Source organism: Epinephelus fuscoguttatus, linkage group LG19 (genome assembly GCF_011397635.1).
Source record: "Epinephelus fuscoguttatus linkage group LG19, E.fuscoguttatus.final_Chr_v1".
NCBI classification, from domain to species: domain Eukaryota; kingdom Metazoa; phylum Chordata; class Actinopteri; order Perciformes; family Serranidae; genus Epinephelus; species Epinephelus fuscoguttatus.
The window spans coordinates 18771406-18788664 of record NC_064770.1 but is presented as its reverse complement, the minus strand read 5'-3'; the positions used below and the strand labels follow the sequence as shown (position 1 = coordinate 18788664).

Sequence of the window (17259 nt, the reverse complement as noted above, 5' to 3'; positions counted from 1 at the left end):
CAGTCTGTTTCATTTCCTAGTTTTATTAGACTTCTTGCTTGTTCATGCTTGTGGCCTACTCTTGTTCAATGTCTGCCACCAAATGTATTTCCTTTCCACAATAATAGATGATGCCCTTTTATCACGCAATTAATTTTGTGTAGGCCTAATGTTGTCCCTCAGATCATGCCTTATAACCTTGGAGAACATGGAGACGTTTCTTCTTTCCCAGCAAAGATTGTAAGGGTGTATGGTCCCTCCATTTAACCACCAGAGGGCAGCAAATCGTCTTCTCTATTATCTTGTGGTAAATGGTGGACTGATCACCACTAAACTGAACCATCCCAAACACAGTCTATGTGTTAGTTAGTGGGCAAAATAGCTCCATCACAGTTTTATTTTTTCATTAATATGCATCATTTATATATTACTGTTTACCCCGTGTCTGCTTTGACCCTAGGATTATTATTATTACGATTATTCTGACACCACACGAATGCAATATAACATTGATATGGAAATAATTGTCATAAATATATATTTGTAAAACTCATTATTGGTGTGATCATTACAGGACTCGGTGTACTGTTGCGTTTAAGAGTGTAGTCCTGGAAACTACCTGCTGTTGAAGCTTCAAGCCTGAAACACTTCCGGTGTTTACTTTCAAAATAAAATATAACGTCCTTTGTTTTTTGTTTTTCTTTATTTTATTATGGGTGCTATTTAAATTTGACTCTCACACACACTCAAAAATGAGTAAATAATGATACAAATGTGTCGCTTGTCACTTTTTGTAAATTCCCTGCTTGTGAAAAACAATTAATGACGTCTGGTGTAAATCCGTCTCAGCGGATGTTGACCCTCATCAGCAGGATCAGAGCTGCTAACGTCAAACAACATCAGTTACACCGCGGACAGGTTGCGTGTCTCACAAAACCAGGTAAATTGTCTGTCAGCACACTGACAGCTGCATCATCACATTCTCGACCATACACAATATTTCACAGTGCTCTGGACGTTTTGTCCATTCACTAGCATGGTTCTGGTTTTATCTTTAGCCTGTGGTTTCTGTGCCTTAGAATGGCGACGCTAGCTAACGTTAGCTAACGACAGCTAGCAAACATGCTTTGCTCTGGCTAAACAAACACACCCTTGTCTTCCAAGTTACCTAACCAGCTGAGTACAAACAAACACTCGCTCTTTAACATCTTTATAAAAACCAGATAGGGTAAATTATCTGCTGCCTGCCTGGCTAGCTAGCCAATGCTAGTAGCGTTAGCACAACTCCGGGTTATCTCCGTTAGCTACCGTGTCAATCAACGTAAATGCTAATGTGAGATATATTTGTACAAGATACGTGCCCCAGTTCAAGTTAACACCAGTCCTGGTTTCTAACCTCTATTATGTAACTAAGTTATTCATGGTTAGCTGTACAAGTAGCTTTGAGCTGGATTATCTGGGGAAGGATCACATCCATGGGAAGGATTTAAAAAACACCAGCGAGCTAGCTAGTTGGTTAGCTTAGGAGCGTTCACACCACTATACGAAAATGTTTCCTGTCAAACTTTAATGAGGGTTATTTATCAGCTAATAAACACCTGATGTTGCACAAAGAGTTGTTATTGCGGTGGTGTTTCACTTGTATGTTGCTTTTTTGTTTTTGACGTCACTACATGAGCAAAGATGGGGGCAGATCTGCTGATGCTAACAAAGGTCTACATTTTGGGCACCACAGCCACTAATGTGATGGTATTTAATGTTGGAAAACTACAAAATAACCCCACTAGATTGTCAGAAATTAACCCTGTGCATTGTAGTCATTGCATTTGTTCTGGTGTTGCCCATCTTTGCAGATGTACCTTATTAAAGCAACTTGCATTGTCGTCATATTACAGATTGTGGCACGGTTCCTACATCTTTCTTAACCCAGTAGCAGGTAAATATTTGTTTTCCTTGTTAGCCAGTTATTTGTGACCGTGTTGACAGTTGCAGACATCTGTCAAGGACCATTTCACAATTGCATGTTTTAAACTGTGCAAGACGTGCAGATTGTTCCCATACCATACATAGCTTTGATAATAATCAGGGGGAAGCAGCAACATCGCACTGACACTGTCACAGTTTCACATATTTAGTATTTGTTTCACAGCTGTTGTATTGTGCAGCATCGTAGCAAAATAAGCCCAGGCTCATTGTAAAAACACCAAAATAAATAATCCAGAACTCTAAGACATGTGTTTTGCATTCAGCCACAGCATGCATTGTTAAGCTTGAGAGAAAATCATGCTTCCTACTGAAACTTGAGCTCCGAGACACGACTGGGGAGCTCTCACTTGTGTGGTTTTTCTCTGTCTTCGTTTCATTCAGACCTCAAAAGTTGGTACATTTTTTATCTTGAAAATCCTTTTATTAACGTTTTCTTTACTGTTCTGATAATCATTAGGGCACTCAATCATAACACTGGATTGTCAGCTGCTTTTAAATCCTGCTCCAATGGCTAAAAAGAACAAAATTCATACTACCACTAACTTTTTTGCATTAATTAATAATCAAGCTTGCACAGAAACAGGTCATGGAAGGGTGCATTTCACTTACAAGTAGGAGTAAGCTAGCAGGACACGAAAATATTTATCTACTTAAAATTTCACTAATAACTGTGGATTTTGGTAAAGCTCACTTAATCAAATCAAATATTTGTTTGTTGTCTCAATTTCAAAGCATTTTACAAGAGCAGTTTTTAAAAGCTTTATACTATTTTGATCACTTGGTAAAATCAGGCGCTGCTCCAATAAACCAGAGGTCACTGCTCTCCATCATAAAGTTGATTAAAACTTCACTGCATTTTACTCAGATGTTGTGAAACGTGTGGTACACGTGCAGACTGACATCGGCAGTTACACAAAGTACTTAATTAGCCTCTCTGACTGTTGTTGGGACATTTTAAGGCTTGGGAGAAGTCGGTGTCAGAGAGTAATTAGCCATGGGACTCAAATTGTGCAAAAAAAAAATTTCTCTCTTTCACAGAATAAAAGTCCTCAGGAGAGATTTGAAGGGAGCTCTGTGCCCAACCCCTTTCCCTATACAGACTTCCGGCCAGTATGTCCAGTGATCCTCCTCCTCCGTACCCTGGAGGTCCCAGCGCCCCACTTATTGAGGAGAAGAATGGACAACCTGGTAATAAAACCACACATGGAGGGTTGTTGTGATTGTTAACAGGCACTCACAGACGGAGACGGAGTGTGTGTGACCTGATTTTAATTATTGTGGCTTGAGTAAACTGTCACCATGGAGACTTAAAAATAGTCCATCTGTTTGTTTAGAAAGTGATTCACTAACCTAGATACATTCACGAAGGAGAAAATGTTTTTAACGCACTGTGATAATCAAGCAGCGCCAGCTGACCAGTGGCTGCAGTTTGTTTTCATGTTGAATTGAGAATGAAATTTTAATGTGAGAAGATCCAGGCACACAGGACAGCGCTGATCTCAGAGACAGGCTCCAGTGAATGTTAAACTTGCTGATGTCATGAAGCAGCTTCAGTGTGTCTTAAAGGTATACTATGCAGGACCTGTAGAAAAACGTAACTTTCAAACTAGGGCTGCAACGATTAGTTGACTAATCGATGACTAATCGACTATTAAAATAATTGGTGACTATTTTAGTAGTCGACTTATCGGTTTGAGTCATTGTACAATGAAAATACCCCAAAGTACTCTTATTGCAGCTTCTTACATTCAAATATTGGCAGCTTTACACACTCTCCCATGATGGTGAACTAAAACGTGAGTGTCATGAGTACGAAACAAGACATGGATGACATAATTTTGGGTTTGTGAGACCAACATTTTTCAACATTTTACCACATTTGTCAATAAAAATGATTAGTCAACTAATCGAAGAAATAATCGTCAGTGAAAATAATCGTTAGTTGCAGTCCTATTTCAAACTTGGCCCCTACTCCTTACACTGCTTGTACGACACTGCAGGCTGTTGTTTCACTGTAGCAACATCACATTTGTTGTAATGGAAAAGCCGACACTTGAGCAAACTAGCTAAGCTAACGACTGGCACCTCCCTGGTCAACAGAGAACAGGCCAAGTATGCATCCCCATCCTCTCCTTCAGCCCTCTTCAGTGAAAGTAAGAGGGGAAGCCAACTCCTTTAGCTCCACTATATTTGTGTTTTTGTAGTGCTAGTAGCAGTAGTGGTTACGGTACCTGGAAATTGGTACCTTTTTTCTGTACTGTCTCTTTAATGTCAAAAATGTAACTTCTGAACAAGCTGCAGGGGTGAAGAAGTAGACTAAAAAGCAGTTCTGCTCCTCTGCTCTTTTATTATCACACAGAGAGCTAATTATCTGTCTCTGTTTGTCTGTCTGCTTGTGCGTGTGCAATTGTCTAATAGGGATACCAGGCTAGGAATAATATAGAAAAGAAAAGAAGCTGAAACTATCTTGGCAGATCAGCACTGCAGCGATTATTTTGGCTCGCTAGGAACCCAGTGGAGCAGCCGACGGGGCAGCCAACGGGGCAGCCAACGGGGCAGCTGCGGAGCTCCTTGGCTGGGCTCAGTTGCTAGCCCCAGTGCTCTGTGGCCGGGATTCTGGGCACTTAGCTGCACTTTTTCCTCTCTTCTAAACCTGGCATTGTCACTCAGATACGCTCACAGGTACCGAAATTTGGCGCAGATGGTTTTAACAAGAATTGGTACTCGGTAACCCTGGTTGTGAGTGACGATTGAGAAGGACACCCACTTTTGTATGAATCTTTATAGGAAAATCCTGCGTAGTATACCTTTAACCTCGCCACCTGTCAATATACCAAGAACTGTAAACATGTAAATAGATGAAGTCGTGTAATGTTTGCTTGTAAGATGGAATCTTGCAGTATGAAATCTTTGCTTCTGTTGACTCTGACTCAAACCTGTGCACACCTGTGTTTAATGCCATTTCTTTTCTTTTTGTCATCTTACAGTAAGAAATGTTCCAATACAGGGACAGCCCTTGCCTCCAGACTACGGTCCTCCACCTTATGAGGCCCCACAGCCAGGCTTTCTTCCCCCACATGTACCTGGAGAAGGGCCCATGCCCATGCCAATGCCTCCACCACCACAAGGTGCTGCAGACACTTTGCATATATTAACACGTAAAACCACTTCTTGTGATGTAATTCCAATATTTATTCAATTTTTATGTCTGTGCAGTCCAGTCCAGGTTCAGTCCTCACCTCAGCACAGCATCTGGCTTGCTAATGTCCTTCGGAAACACTTGTTAATAGAGTATAGAATGACTAAAAGCTGCATAATGTTAATTCTCAGTGGGTTCGGCAGTACTATTGAATTCAATGTTTTCACCAGTACACTATATTAAGTGTCATTTCCTTCTGCACAGGAGGCCCCTACCCACCTCCGCCCGGTCACTATCCTCACCCAATGCCAGGACAGATGGGCCCTGGTCCCAGTCACTTTGTCCACATGGGAGGTCACACAGCGACCGTCCTGGCTCCTCCGGGAGCAGCCACCACTGTGACCGTACTGCAGGGGGAAATGTTTCAGACCTCACCAGTGCAGACCGTGTGTCCGCACTGTCAGCAGGCAATCGTCACCCGCATCTCCCACGATGTCGGCCTCATGAACACACTCTTCTGCCTCTTCTGCTTCTTCGTAGGGTGAGTAGCAGCACACTGATCGAGGTCACCTTGCGGTTGTTTGTGGTGGGTTTTGTCAGCCCTGCACCCTCTAATTTATAAACATGTATTACACACATAAGACTTGAAGAAGTGACACCATTTCTGAAAGACGCAGGGCTCATTTACCCAAATGGAAGAATTTAGATTTTTAAAGCTGGGCCTGTGCATATGCAATTCTCTGAAGGGGTCATCCATAAATTATCAGAATGCTTTTCTGTCTCAAGAATGGTTAAACAGTTAATTGATTCATATCACTTAGACTTAACCTCATCCAGAACTTTATGGCTGGCATTTATAGACATGTTCATTCCAAGTCATTTTAAGTCACTGAAGAGAGCTCCTTGTGCGTTCGATAGATGTAACATTTTTGTTGGTGCTGTGTGCAGCATTTTAAGTGTAGGTCTGGTATTTATTAACCTGGACCGAGTCTTCTCATGTTTTTGTTTGTAAGTGATTAACTGCAACAATAATTTATGAAATTGGTCCATTATTGAGCAAGATGTTGCAACCGGCAGCAGTGAAATAGGCTGCAATAAAATCACTCGGGGCATGTTTTCCTGTCAGTTTACATCTGTTGAAAGGACTTATTTTTGCCACTGACAGGCTACTTTAAGTAGGGCTGGGTGGTATGACAACATTTTCGTATCACGTTTCTTTTTTTTTTTTTTTTAAATATATAAATCATATCAGTTTCACAGTATTTGACGGTATTTTGCTCGGGTTTGGCCCACTTGACATGCTGCTGTGTCGTGCTATGGCCTATTCAAGTGCTGGAATTTGTTATTTACGCGACAATGCCTGAATGCAACGCAGGCTCCGCTCCATTAGTGCCGTGCTAAGTTATAATTGTCTCAGAGAGAGAGAGAGAGAGAGACACAGACAGAGAGAGAGACAGAGACAGAGAGTCAGAGAGTCTGTGGTCTATGGTTCATCGGGGTGAAACTCTGAGAGAGAGAGCAGAGGAGAGCAGAGGAGAATTGTTAATGCGTGACCATGTAGAGATAGAAATGACATGCCGTGGTGTAAACAACATAAATAACATGAGGCTATTTATCTTGTTTAATAACAGGACAAGGTATAGACCTGTTCTATAGGCCTGGATATGAAGAGTCCGTAGCGCCAAATGATATAACGGTAGTTTAATAAAGAGCTAAGACAAAAAAAAAAAAAAAATCAGCAGCGGTGGTGTGCTGCTGCTAGTTGCATGTAGGGGAAACACTGCTCTTTTTGATTTGAGTTCTTCTGGGTCATCATGTTCTACTTCAGCAAAGTGTGCAGTTGCTTCGCTTTCAGGATTCTCTCCGGCAGCCATTCTCGCCTCTAAACTTTTCTCTAAGCTCTCACTCTCGCTGGCTCTAGCACGCCTGTGGTGTGCAGTGGTGAAATGGGTCCCCACTGAAAGACTTTCCCACCGCTCATGTTCCGGAAGTTGTTTGGCCTTTTCACCGGTACTGCAGTATATGAAAAATTCATATCATAATGAAAATAAATACCGGTTTTCGGTACGAACCGGTATACCGCGCAAAGTGTCTGAAAATGTATAGAAAGCCTTTTTGTGAAATAATAAGGTCATCTTTGTTTCACAAGAAATGGCCCTAAAATTGCCACTACCAAACCTACCTGACTGATTAACTTAGTTTTAGCATTTATAGAGGCAGCATATTTTCATATCTAACTGAGTGAATTACTGGGTTAATGTCAACCAAACCAGAGATGGCAATTGCTGGAACAGTGGAAAGACAATCCAAGACTGATTTTGTGAGTTTTATTTTGTTTCCGTTGACTTTGAATGAAGTGTGCATTACAATTAAAAAAAAACAAAACTGTTTATTTAAATGGAGTTTGGTGGGTTTGACGGTAGTGGCAGGTAGGTTTGGAACTGTCTCTGGGGAAACAAAAAGGATCTCACTCTAACAAAAACACCTGTCTCTGTTGGGGTACTTTCGAAATGTTGTCAGACACTTCCAATAGTAATTTGAACATGTCAGTGGCAAACACAAGCACTTCTACTGTACACAAATTGATGAGTGAACATGCCTAAGATGGTAACATTGCAGCCTGTTGAGCCGCTTTTGTCCACAGTGGTCTTGCTCAATACTTGGAAAAAAATCAGAAGTTGTTGTCCTTAGTCATTCGGGCACAAAAACATGAGGAAAAACGGCTACATGTTGAAAATGCCAAACTTACCCTTAATTTCATTATTGTGTCATTATCTAATAGGCTAGTGTTCATTAAAATTCCAATCATCAATACAGTCTGAAAGGTTTGATCAATCCAACACATCCTACCCTCCATTCAAGAATAAAATAAAACAAATAAACAAAATAGAAAGTTACAAAAAACACAAAAAATGGGATCAGATTTCAATATATTAAAATCTGTGTACAAAAAATACTGTCAGAAAACGAAACTCAAGTGCATAGTCGTGCCTTTTAACTGTTCTCAGTGGCCTGTATATGCAAAGCAGGTGCACCAGTTTGTGGTTTGACACACGAGGAAGACAGAATATGCAGACGTGCTCTTGATTCAGTTGGCGTGGTTAGCTATTTTGTGTTATGCATCGTCACAGAGCTATTTCTGACATCTGTCTGAATGGTGTGTCTGTAACTATTGGTCTTCACTTCATCCAAATCCGGTTGAACGGGTAGATGTTGCCTGTCCCCAGGCATGCAGAGAATGCATGGGCTATAACATTGTTACTTTAGTCTGCATGCTCAGACTGAAGTGTCGTTTCTTCTACTTGACTTTCACTTCTTATTTTCTTATATTTCTGGGCACTTACTGTACTGTCTGTTACCACATGCAGGTGAATTAATATTTTGTGTCTGTTCCTCGTTTTCAGGTGTGATCTCGGCTGCTGCTTGATTCCCTGTCTGATTGACGACCTCAAGGATGTGACACACACCTGCCCTTTTTGCAAGGGCTACATCTACACATACAAGCGTATATGCTAACCACCGACAGCTGTATGCTACAGAGACGTGTACATGCACACACATAAAACTCACAGTTCCTCCTGCTGGTAGTGACAGGCTTTTTTCCTCCCATTTTTGCAAAGTGTCGTGTAGCCCTCTTAAATTGTAAGTGCAGTTTTTTCTCATTAGTTCACAGAATATTTACTGTATATATCTTTGAGCATAATTCTTTCATGTGTAAACATGCATTTGAAATGTACAAATCTCACTGAGCTACAGAAGACATAGGGCACAAAAAAAACGAGATGGATAGGCAGCTTGCACGCAGGTGCATCTGATCCGGTATAGAAACTCTGAGACAAGGCTTGTGATGTTATGCATGATAAAGGTCAAAAAAATAATCTGGATAGACAGCCTCAGTAGGAGAAAGCTGTGAAAATGGTCACTTTATTTATTTAAATCATCTGTGAATCTTGCTGAGAAGCAGCATATTGAAGACAAACATGCCGGGTTAGCTTTGTTTTGTTTTTTCTCATATTTATTTCAGATATTTTATCCATTATTTTAACAAGTTAATATTGAGAACTGTGAACATTTTTGTCCATGTATGATCATTTTGGTTCTAACAGATCTAGTTTTTCCTTTTATCATTATCCCTTTTCGAATGTGAGCAAACTAACGAACCATTCGCAGCTCGATAGACCGACGTATTTGCTTGTTTGGCGAACGACCGAGATTGGTGTTACATGCTATATTTATTAATCTTCAGGGCTTCAGTCAGTAGTCACAAAATGCCGAGTGATTAACAGTTACCGCCCTCTGTCCATGATGTACTTATTTTGAAGATAAAGCCAAGATATGCACTTTAAGTTGGAATTCAGTCCCCCCAGCCCCCCTCTGATGCATTCATGAAAACTCTCAACCTCAGCTGTCATTAGTCTGAGAGATTTGGGCTTTGAGGACTTTCAGTGTCAGACTTTAGACTTTAGAGTTTTACTGTTACTGATGGAGACACACTTAATGAACTCTTAGCAATCACATGTCCTCTCTCTAGTTAAGAACGTTGGCAAACAAACTACAGTGGTGGCACCATCATCATCACAACATTGTTTAGCCTGTGACCCTCCTAATGCGGCATCGGACCTTTAAGATTACCCGCATTGCTCAGATGCATGTTAGATGATAAATACTGATGTCTTTTGACTAATATTAAATAGTGGCCTCCGCTAGGAAATAAGCTACAAATAAATGACTGTATCAGACATCCTGCAAAACAACATTGTGATTCCATAGAGATTACTACTAACAACAAAGGAGCATTGTATGGCCACCACAGCATGCCCGACCTGCCATTCACCTTCACTCACTAAGTGCAGTTTGTCTGCATGAGCCACACATCCAAACGAATAATTCTCACCGGCTAGTTCCTTGACTCTATGTGCATTTGATTTTGTTTTTTCTTCTTGAGGCTAGCTAAGCTGTGCAAGAAAGTGAATTTTGAGTTGAAGGATTGCATTGAACTTTTAATACAAAGTACTGTATGCCATTGTTGTGGATAATGCTGGTCTGCATTGCTCTCTAAATGTCCGTGATATGTATAACTATGTAAGTCAAAATTTGTTTGACTGTTGTATACAGGTACTATTTTATCAATAAAAATCAGAACATGATTTTTTTTTCACTCATTTTAATGTTACTTAGAAAATGAACCATGCCTGGAAAGTGAGTTCTGTAAGTAAATATCTGCAAACATAAAAAGAAAATGTAAGTTTCTTAAGCTGTGTCAACACACAGAAGATGAACTGCACTGACTGGAAATCATCAGAAGCCGAAAAAAAATATCTACCAGAGCCTATTTACGAAGCTCAAAAATGAAGGATAGGGTATAAGGGTCACATCTGTGCCACATAAGCATTAAATATATTTTACGATTTTCAAAGTGCAAAAGGTTTCAGTCTCTCCATCTGTGTCCACACTGGGCGTTGCAGCATTTGTAGAAAGTCGTCATCGGCTCGTCGGCTGATCTGGTCTGAATCTGCATGAAATACGCCCGAGGATGCTCGCACTTCGGACAGGTTTCTGTGAACACATGGCAAGTACAGAGTGTCAGTGTGGAATCACCACAACTCCTGGAGTTACCATACATGGTTTCTACTGTGTAAAGGAGAGGACATCATGTATGAGACAACGCAGCTGTAACAGCTCACCTGATTAATATTCACATTCCTACCAGGATCGTCTCCAAGAAAAACAAATCTGTGTGTGCGTGCAGCCTTAATGTATTCTTACAAAGTTTTGCTTGAAAACCAGAACAGCTCTGCCAACTATAACAGACCCTCGAGGAATGAGGTTTTCCTAGAAAGGTCAACGGTGTTATACAGTGCAAAGAAAAAAAAACAGACACCCCATGACTTGGTATTTTTGTGTGCATAAAATGATCCTAAGTAGAAGAAATTTGATTTATTTTTTTTTAGTTTGGGTCCACAAATTTCAAGTTTAAAAATAATTTCAAAATAAAGAAACTGCACATTTGTAGCTATATAAAAATAAGTTGCAATGAACTAAAATAGGACATGCAGATTAATGCACGCCCTTTTTTGCACCAGTGTTTGGGATAGCGAGAATTATTATGTTGTATGTTTAAAAAAAAAAAGATCATTGCAACTTAAGAGTTCATCTGTCTTTTAAATGTAAAACCTGATAATGACAAAATTTTAGGGGAGTAAGATGCGTGCAATATTCTTCAGTATCCTAATGTATTCTTACCAACACCACTCTTTAATGTATATTTATCATATGATGCACATATTCTTGTTTCTATTTATGTATATATTGTGATGTACATTGTAGTATAATCCATGTATTTTTATATTTGTAAATGTTCCATACTAGTTTTATACACTGTAATGTAACATAAGGCACATATTTTATGTTATTTTCACACTTTACATACTATAAATATTTATATTTTTATGTGTGATACATACCAGTGTTAAGCATTGGAGCATATTGCATATATTTTATTTTTAAATTTGACATATTTCATACTTTTATACTCCTTATTTTTACTTCTACAACTCTATGCTTGACATCAGAGTGACTGACCTATTATTACAGTGTCCCCCTGGGGATCAACAAAGCATTTCTGATTCTGATTCTGAAGACAGTTTAAAGTCAGAAATATGAGATTATTATTACAGGTGTGTTTTCTTGATGGATTAATCCCGGAGTATTGATATTATCACAATCTGTTGCCCTTGACAGCGATATAGTTTGGCAACACAGTAATTCTGTAACTGTAAAACACACACCTGACGTCCTCTCTGTGTAACTAAGGGATGATTATGAATTTACTTACATTTTAAAGCCTTAGTACTTCCACAGAATCTTATAGGCAGCTGATAGCAGACTCTGTGTACCCACATGCACATACAGGTGTAATAAAGCACATAATAAAACGCGGCATTATTTACTTATGGGTTGTTCAATTTAAATATCAAACATCTATAAAACAGCAGAAGGCAGAGCTGCTCAGATGTCTAACTCAGGCTGTAATTTTAATCTCTTAAAATCATTACACATGACACAACAGGTGAATAGGGTCAAATTTTAAAATAATAGATATCATCATGAAAACTTCCCCAGTTTATTATGTACAATAGTATGAAAAAAATGTATTACAAGTTTTTACAATTTTAATGTTTAATTATGCAAATTAGACATGGTCTCATTAAATATGCACTAATTTGCATATATTTTAGCATCTGATAAAGCCAGGTGCAAAATTCTTTTTTCATTCTGTTTACATATAAGATGAAAAAAAAAATACAGAGGGATTTAAGGATATCTGCTTTTATTACCTAGAAAATCAAAATATACTGTCCATATAGCCTTACAAAAATTGATTTTCACCATATTTTTGGGAATAAAATGTCACATAAATCAGGCTAGGAATGATTTATTAACAAATCCCTCTGTATATATCTTCAGAATATAGCTAGGTGTATAACTGGAAAGTTTGGTGTACATAGGTGCTACAGAGGCAGCGATGTTCAACTTGGAGTATGACAAAAAGCTCATTTTGAGAAAACGGCATAGGGGAATTTAATACATTTCTATTGGAAACAATTGCTCACAAACAGAATAAATGTTCAGGCCCTTCGTAATAACAATATAGTATATTTCAAGCTCATGAAAATTGATCATTTAATAATATGACAGGCATATAAAACCTACAAGTGTTGTAACCCAACTAATAAACATATTGGCCTACACTGCACAATGCTAACTTCTTACTGCCGCAAGTAGATTAAATGTATTAAAATAAACGTCTAAATGTATCATTTGAATGTTTTCTTTATAGCAGTTTGAAAGAATACATATTCAAGGAGTAAACTAGCGCAAAATCTCAAAATTGACCACTGCATGCCATGTCTCACCTTAATAAACACAATTTACTTATTACTATTGTATTAATTTAAAGAAAAAACACACTGTATAGATCTCAGATAAATATGAACAGCTTGTAATAATTTTAACATTTTAATTTAGTAGCACAACAGATGGTGAAAAACATCAAGGGGTTATTATTTTGCAGAGTACTTTACGTCATATGTCAAAGTAAACATGCATAACAAGGGAAAGTAAAAGGTGTTGTTGTGGACAAATGGGGGTGAACACCAGTGCAAAAATTCTGGGTGATAATATAAACCACATGCAGTATATAACAGAGACATGGAGGATTTCTGACATGACAGAAAACACTTGCTTCAGTTTTATCAAGGCAAAAAGACCCAGGATCACTGGCCTCTGATGCAGTGATAAACTGAAGCCTGCACACCATTAATTTTAATGTCACTTACCAGCAGTTGAGTCCACGTTTTCCCAAGCTGCAGCTCCACCCAGAACATCATCCACCTCCTTCATCTTGGGATACTTCCTATTGTTTACCTGCAGGAACAAAAATATAGATATATATGTCAGAAACACAGAAACTGTAGCCACATCATGTGAGCCAAGGAGCAGCATCTTTTTTGACCAAAATACAAAATGTTAGACAGTAATACTAATTAATAATACGACTTTGAAGTGAAGCGATAACAACATAACTCACCTTTCTTGTGATGTTGTGGACATACGGACAGGTGTTACAGGCGAACCTCATACACCTCTGTCCTTCCTCGACTATTAAAACATTTCCGCAGGTTGGACAAAAAAGCAGCATGTTAGCCGGTAATAAATATTTATCTAACAACTACAAACTAAATAACAGACTGAATATGAGCGCTATATTTTACACAGCTAGCAAAATATTCAAGTTTCCCTGGTGTACACAGTTTGGTCCATGTGAAGCAGCGGAAGCGGCTGCCGGAAGTAGGTGCTACTGTTTTTACCGCTCGTCGGGAAACGAAATATAAGGAGAGGATGTGGTTATATATTCATTTTACGACCACTCCAGAAATATTGTCCACGACGAATAATGTATAATAATATAATACACATGTTTACCCAATAAAATAACAAAGTGGGGTCTGAATTTACGTTCACGAAGCGGAACCATTTGCATTGAGCTACGGTTGCCTTCAGGTATGCGATTTTTACCGTACACAGTGTTTGTTTACTTCATGGCTCCTTTCAGCGAACAGTTTTCAGTACAGAAATGTTTGTCAGCTGCATTAGTTGAGCCAGAGTCTCGCTAAAATGTTTTAGTATTTTTCACTCGTGTTTATTTATATCTTTATTTATTTGTTTTAAGTAGTTTTGACATTTCCCACGTGACAAACCGGGCTCAATGATGGAGGAGCAGAGTCAGGACACCTGCGTCGGAGGTGTGGAGACGTCTGTAAAGGTTGAAGAGGTGGAAGAAGAGAAGCTGACAGAGATGGCAGCTTTAGACGCAGAGGAGGAAGATGAGGAGGCTCTTCCTCACTCAGAGATCCTAGATATTTTCGAGGAGGGACTGGCTCGACTGGTGCAGGATCCTTTACTCTGTGATCTGCCAATCCAGGTTGGTTTGATCTGTCCGTGATGCACTTGTGCTGTCATTAAAACACAGAAATATCACCATGCAGTAGGCTATGCATACACACACACACACTCCTGGTTGAATACATCCTGAATTCTTTAATCTTTCTTGCAATGTCTCTGAACTTGTTGGAGTGTCTTAGTCTCAGTTTCATTTCGCTGGTTTGGAAATGCTCAGACTTGGTAAAGTAAAGATCCCACTCCCCACAGTGAATGTCTAAGACATCTCCTACCACTACAAGGCTCTCCTTTGCCAAGAGGAGAACATAGAGAGGAGTCCCCTCAGTCAGCTGGTCCTGAGGCTCACCTCCTCTAACAGCACAAAGCCTCACACAATTCAGCCCAACCACATTATAGCTGAAGAAAAAGAAAACAACATCAACTGTTGGACATCTACCACAAAAACCCAAAACAAACTTCGATGCTATTTGGCCGTAAACAGACAGTACACAATGGCAAACTATCTGACCACTGTGACAGATCAGAAACTGAGAAACATGCTGACTATGTACAGACTCAGTGATCACAGCCTGGACATAGAGGCAGACACAGGTAGACCTGACTGCTGTGTCAGCTCTGTCCTCAGAGACAGGTGGAGACAGAGCAACATTTCCTGCTATAATGTAGCACACATGAAGACATCAGGACAAAGTTCTTCACAAAAATTGAATGTAAACTCCAAGATTTTCATTCACTCTCTGACCAGACTAAATGCAGCATCTGCTTGGAGAAAATAGCATCAGCACCATAGATAGTCAGTGTGTGTCACAGCCTAAGAGACAACCAACACAACTGCCTTTTTATTCACTCCTTCACTTTTTTCTCCTTTAAAATGTATGTGTATGCATTTGTAATAATGCATTGTTGTTAATTGTTTTTGAATTTCCCTATCTTAGATTGTACTTGTGCTTTGGCAACACGTAAGAAATGTCATGCCACTAAAGCTTATTGAATTGAATTGACAAAACACACAGTCTAAGATGACTACCCCTCATCCACCTTTTCTGCAGAGATGTGAGTTTAAATAGACGTAACTTGCAGAATAAAGATTCTAAGAATCTTTTTTTTCTTAGATGAAATGAACTCCTTTTTGATTTTTTTTTGTAATTGGTTTCATTTACAGATGCACCTGACATTATTGTTTAGTCTGTCTGTTGTTTTGTAAATGGATAAATCATTTAGTCTATCAAACATGTTAAATAAATTCACAGAGCCCAGGGTGACAATGATTAGTTCCTTATCAAAATGACTGGCAGTTAGCTCTCTGTCTAACAACCAATCAAATGCTTGAATAAGTATACTAGCGTGATTAAGTGTAATATATAAAGATTATTTACAGCAGGCAACTTTTTTTTTTCCATTTAGTCCATGGCTGAGGGTCATATTCTGTGACAAATTGTGTTTAAGCCGACTACTTAGAAAGGTTAGCGTTCAGGGTAAAATATAGACCAGCACCTCAGCTGCTCTGCACTCACTTTTATGTGATCAAATTTGTATTTTTCCAGTACTGGAGGTTAGACGTATAACAGCAAATCATCTGTAATACTGGACATGGATCATTTTAACTGAAGTACAGAAAGATGGCGCACTTGTTTATGCAAGTATGTTATGACATTCACTCTCTGACAAGGGCCCTCATTTGTCCTTCCAGTCCTCAAAAACTTGGTCATGAACGTTATCAATAAATCATCTTTATCTCTAGGTGACTCTGGAGGAGGTGAATTCTCAGATTGCATTGGAGTACGGCCAGGCGATGACTGTGAGGGTTTTAAAGGCAGATGGCGAGATAATGCGTAAGTGTTGAGATGGTTTGTTGTTTCATGTTGAAGCATATTATCATAGCATGTTGTATTCATAATCATTTATTTTATAAATATAGCCATAGTGGTGGTGCAAAATGCCACCGTGCTTGACCTGAAGAAAGCCATTCGCAGATTCATGGAGCTGAAACAACAGCGTGAAGGCGGAGTGAAACATGTCAGCTGGTAAACAAACAAACACACTCAACAAACACTAGAAAATAAAAGGCATTTAGGATTCTTATGTGAATGTTTGCTTCCTTTCTTTCACAGGAGATATGTTTGGAGAACTTATCAGTTGGTGTTTCAGGGGGAAAAGCTCGAGGACGACAAGATGAGGATTAAAGAGTAAGTGTGGGAAATAATCACCTCGTTTACCTGTGGTGGTGATGATGTTATCATCAGCGCCGTTTGATTTTATTTCCTTGTCCTCTCTCTATTTCTCCAGCTACGGGATCAGGAACAGAGATGAAGTGACGTTCATGAAGAGACTCAGGAAAAAGTGAAATATCACAGTAAAAAAAAAAAAAAAAAAACACCCGGTTCCTGCAGTGGTGCTACCTGCCTGGCAGACTTGAAATTATTTTCAGTATTCATGATTGCAAGACTTTTTATTTCAAGTGTTTTGGCAGTCTTGTGACATTGCTGTGGACATTACAAGCTGAGCTGCTTCTCCAAGAGGCTGCGTGTAAATATGATATCTGGAGCTTTTTTTACTGCCAGTGTGCAGTGATTTTGTTTGGCTGTGTTTAAACATTAAACTATATTACGGTATTTTGTTTTTATTTCTGTTGTGTGTGTTTGTGTTTTGTTTGCATCTCAACAAGAGCATCCTGACACATTTTCCAGAGAGGG

At 39.2% G+C, this 17259-nt stretch overlaps 3 protein-coding genes across 5 annotated transcripts; 2 read left to right on the top strand and 1 right to left on the bottom strand.

Annotated features, from left to right (window-relative positions):
- The first annotated feature begins 815 nt into the window (after nucleotides 1-815).
- cdip1 (cell death-inducing p53 target 1) lies at nucleotides 816-10251 on the top strand. Of its 3 annotated transcripts, none has more exons than XM_049561511.1 (6): nucleotides 816-919; nucleotides 1875-1915; nucleotides 3004-3153; nucleotides 4953-5093; nucleotides 5372-5645; nucleotides 8509-10251. In XM_049561511.1, the coding sequence occupies exons 3-6, from the start codon at nucleotides 3078-3080 to the stop codon at nucleotides 8618-8620; spliced, it is 603 nt and encodes a 200-aa protein (XP_049417468.1). In that variant the 5' UTR covers nucleotides 816-919; nucleotides 1875-1915; nucleotides 3004-3077; the 3' UTR covers nucleotides 8621-10251. The 3 variants fall into 3 exon arrangements, with proteins under 3 accessions (XP_049417468.1, XP_049417466.1, XP_049417467.1); XM_049561509.1 differs by having other exon boundaries at nucleotides 817-919; nucleotides 5369-5645; XM_049561510.1 differs by lacking the exon at nucleotides 1875-1915 and having other exon boundaries at nucleotides 824-919; nucleotides 5369-5645.
- A 27-nt stretch (nucleotides 10252-10278) lies between these two features.
- On the bottom strand, nucleotides 10279-13942 carry polr3k (polymerase (RNA) III (DNA directed) polypeptide K). The gene is made up of 3 exons (XM_049561512.1): nucleotides 13695-13942; nucleotides 13444-13531; nucleotides 10279-10660 (listed from the first exon to the last, which is right to left on the bottom strand). The coding sequence occupies exons 1-3, from the start codon at nucleotides 13803-13805 to the stop codon at nucleotides 10533-10535; spliced, it is 327 nt and encodes a 108-aa protein (XP_049417469.1). The 5' UTR covers nucleotides 13806-13942; the 3' UTR covers nucleotides 10279-10532.
- Nucleotides 13943-14182: 240 nt separating this feature from the next.
- Nucleotides 14183-17189, top strand: snrnp25 (small nuclear ribonucleoprotein 25). Its single transcript, XM_049561642.1, has 5 exons — nucleotides 14183-14588; nucleotides 16308-16398; nucleotides 16485-16590; nucleotides 16678-16752; nucleotides 16853-17189. The coding sequence occupies exons 1-5, from the start codon at nucleotides 14373-14375 to the stop codon at nucleotides 16908-16910; spliced, it is 546 nt and encodes a 181-aa protein (XP_049417599.1). The 5' UTR covers nucleotides 14183-14372; the 3' UTR covers nucleotides 16911-17189.
- The last annotated feature ends 70 nt before the right edge of the window (nucleotides 17190-17259 follow it).

Bases quoted from the DNA above. Each gene is read 5' to 3' on its own strand.
- polr3k (XM_049561512.1), bottom strand. From the start codon at position 13,805: ATGCTGCTTTTTTGTCCAACCTGCGGAAATGTTTTAATAGTCGAGGAA. The intron at 13,532-13,694 runs GTGAGTTATGTT...TTGTTCCTGCAG, and splicing joins TCCACAACATCACAAGAAAG to GTAAACAATAGGAAGTATCC. The intron at 10,661-13,443 runs GTAAGTGACATT...ATGTGTTCACAG, and splicing joins AAACGTGGACTCAACTGCTG to AAACCTGTCCGAAGTGCGAG.
- cdip1 (XM_049561509.1), top strand. From the start codon at position 3,078: ATGTCCAGTGATCCTCCTCCTCCGTACCCTGGAGGTCCCAGCGCCCCA. The intron at 3,154-4,952 runs GTAATAAAACCA...GTCATCTTACAG, and splicing joins GGAGAAGAATGGACAACCTG to TAAGAAATGTTCCAATACAG. The intron at 5,646-8,508 runs GTGAGTAGCAGC...CCTCGTTTTCAG, and splicing joins CTCTTCTGCTTCTTCGTAGG to GTGTGATCTCGGCTGCTGCT.
- snrnp25 (XM_049561642.1), top strand. From the start codon at position 14,373: ATGATGGAGGAGCAGAGTCAGGACACCTGCGTCGGAGGTGTGGAGACG. The intron at 16,591-16,677 runs GTAAACAAACAA...TTTCTTTCACAG, and splicing joins GGAGTGAAACATGTCAGCTG to GAGATATGTTTGGAGAACTT. The intron at 16,753-16,852 runs GTAAGTGTGGGA...CTATTTCTCCAG, and splicing joins GACAAGATGAGGATTAAAGA to CTACGGGATCAGGAACAGAG.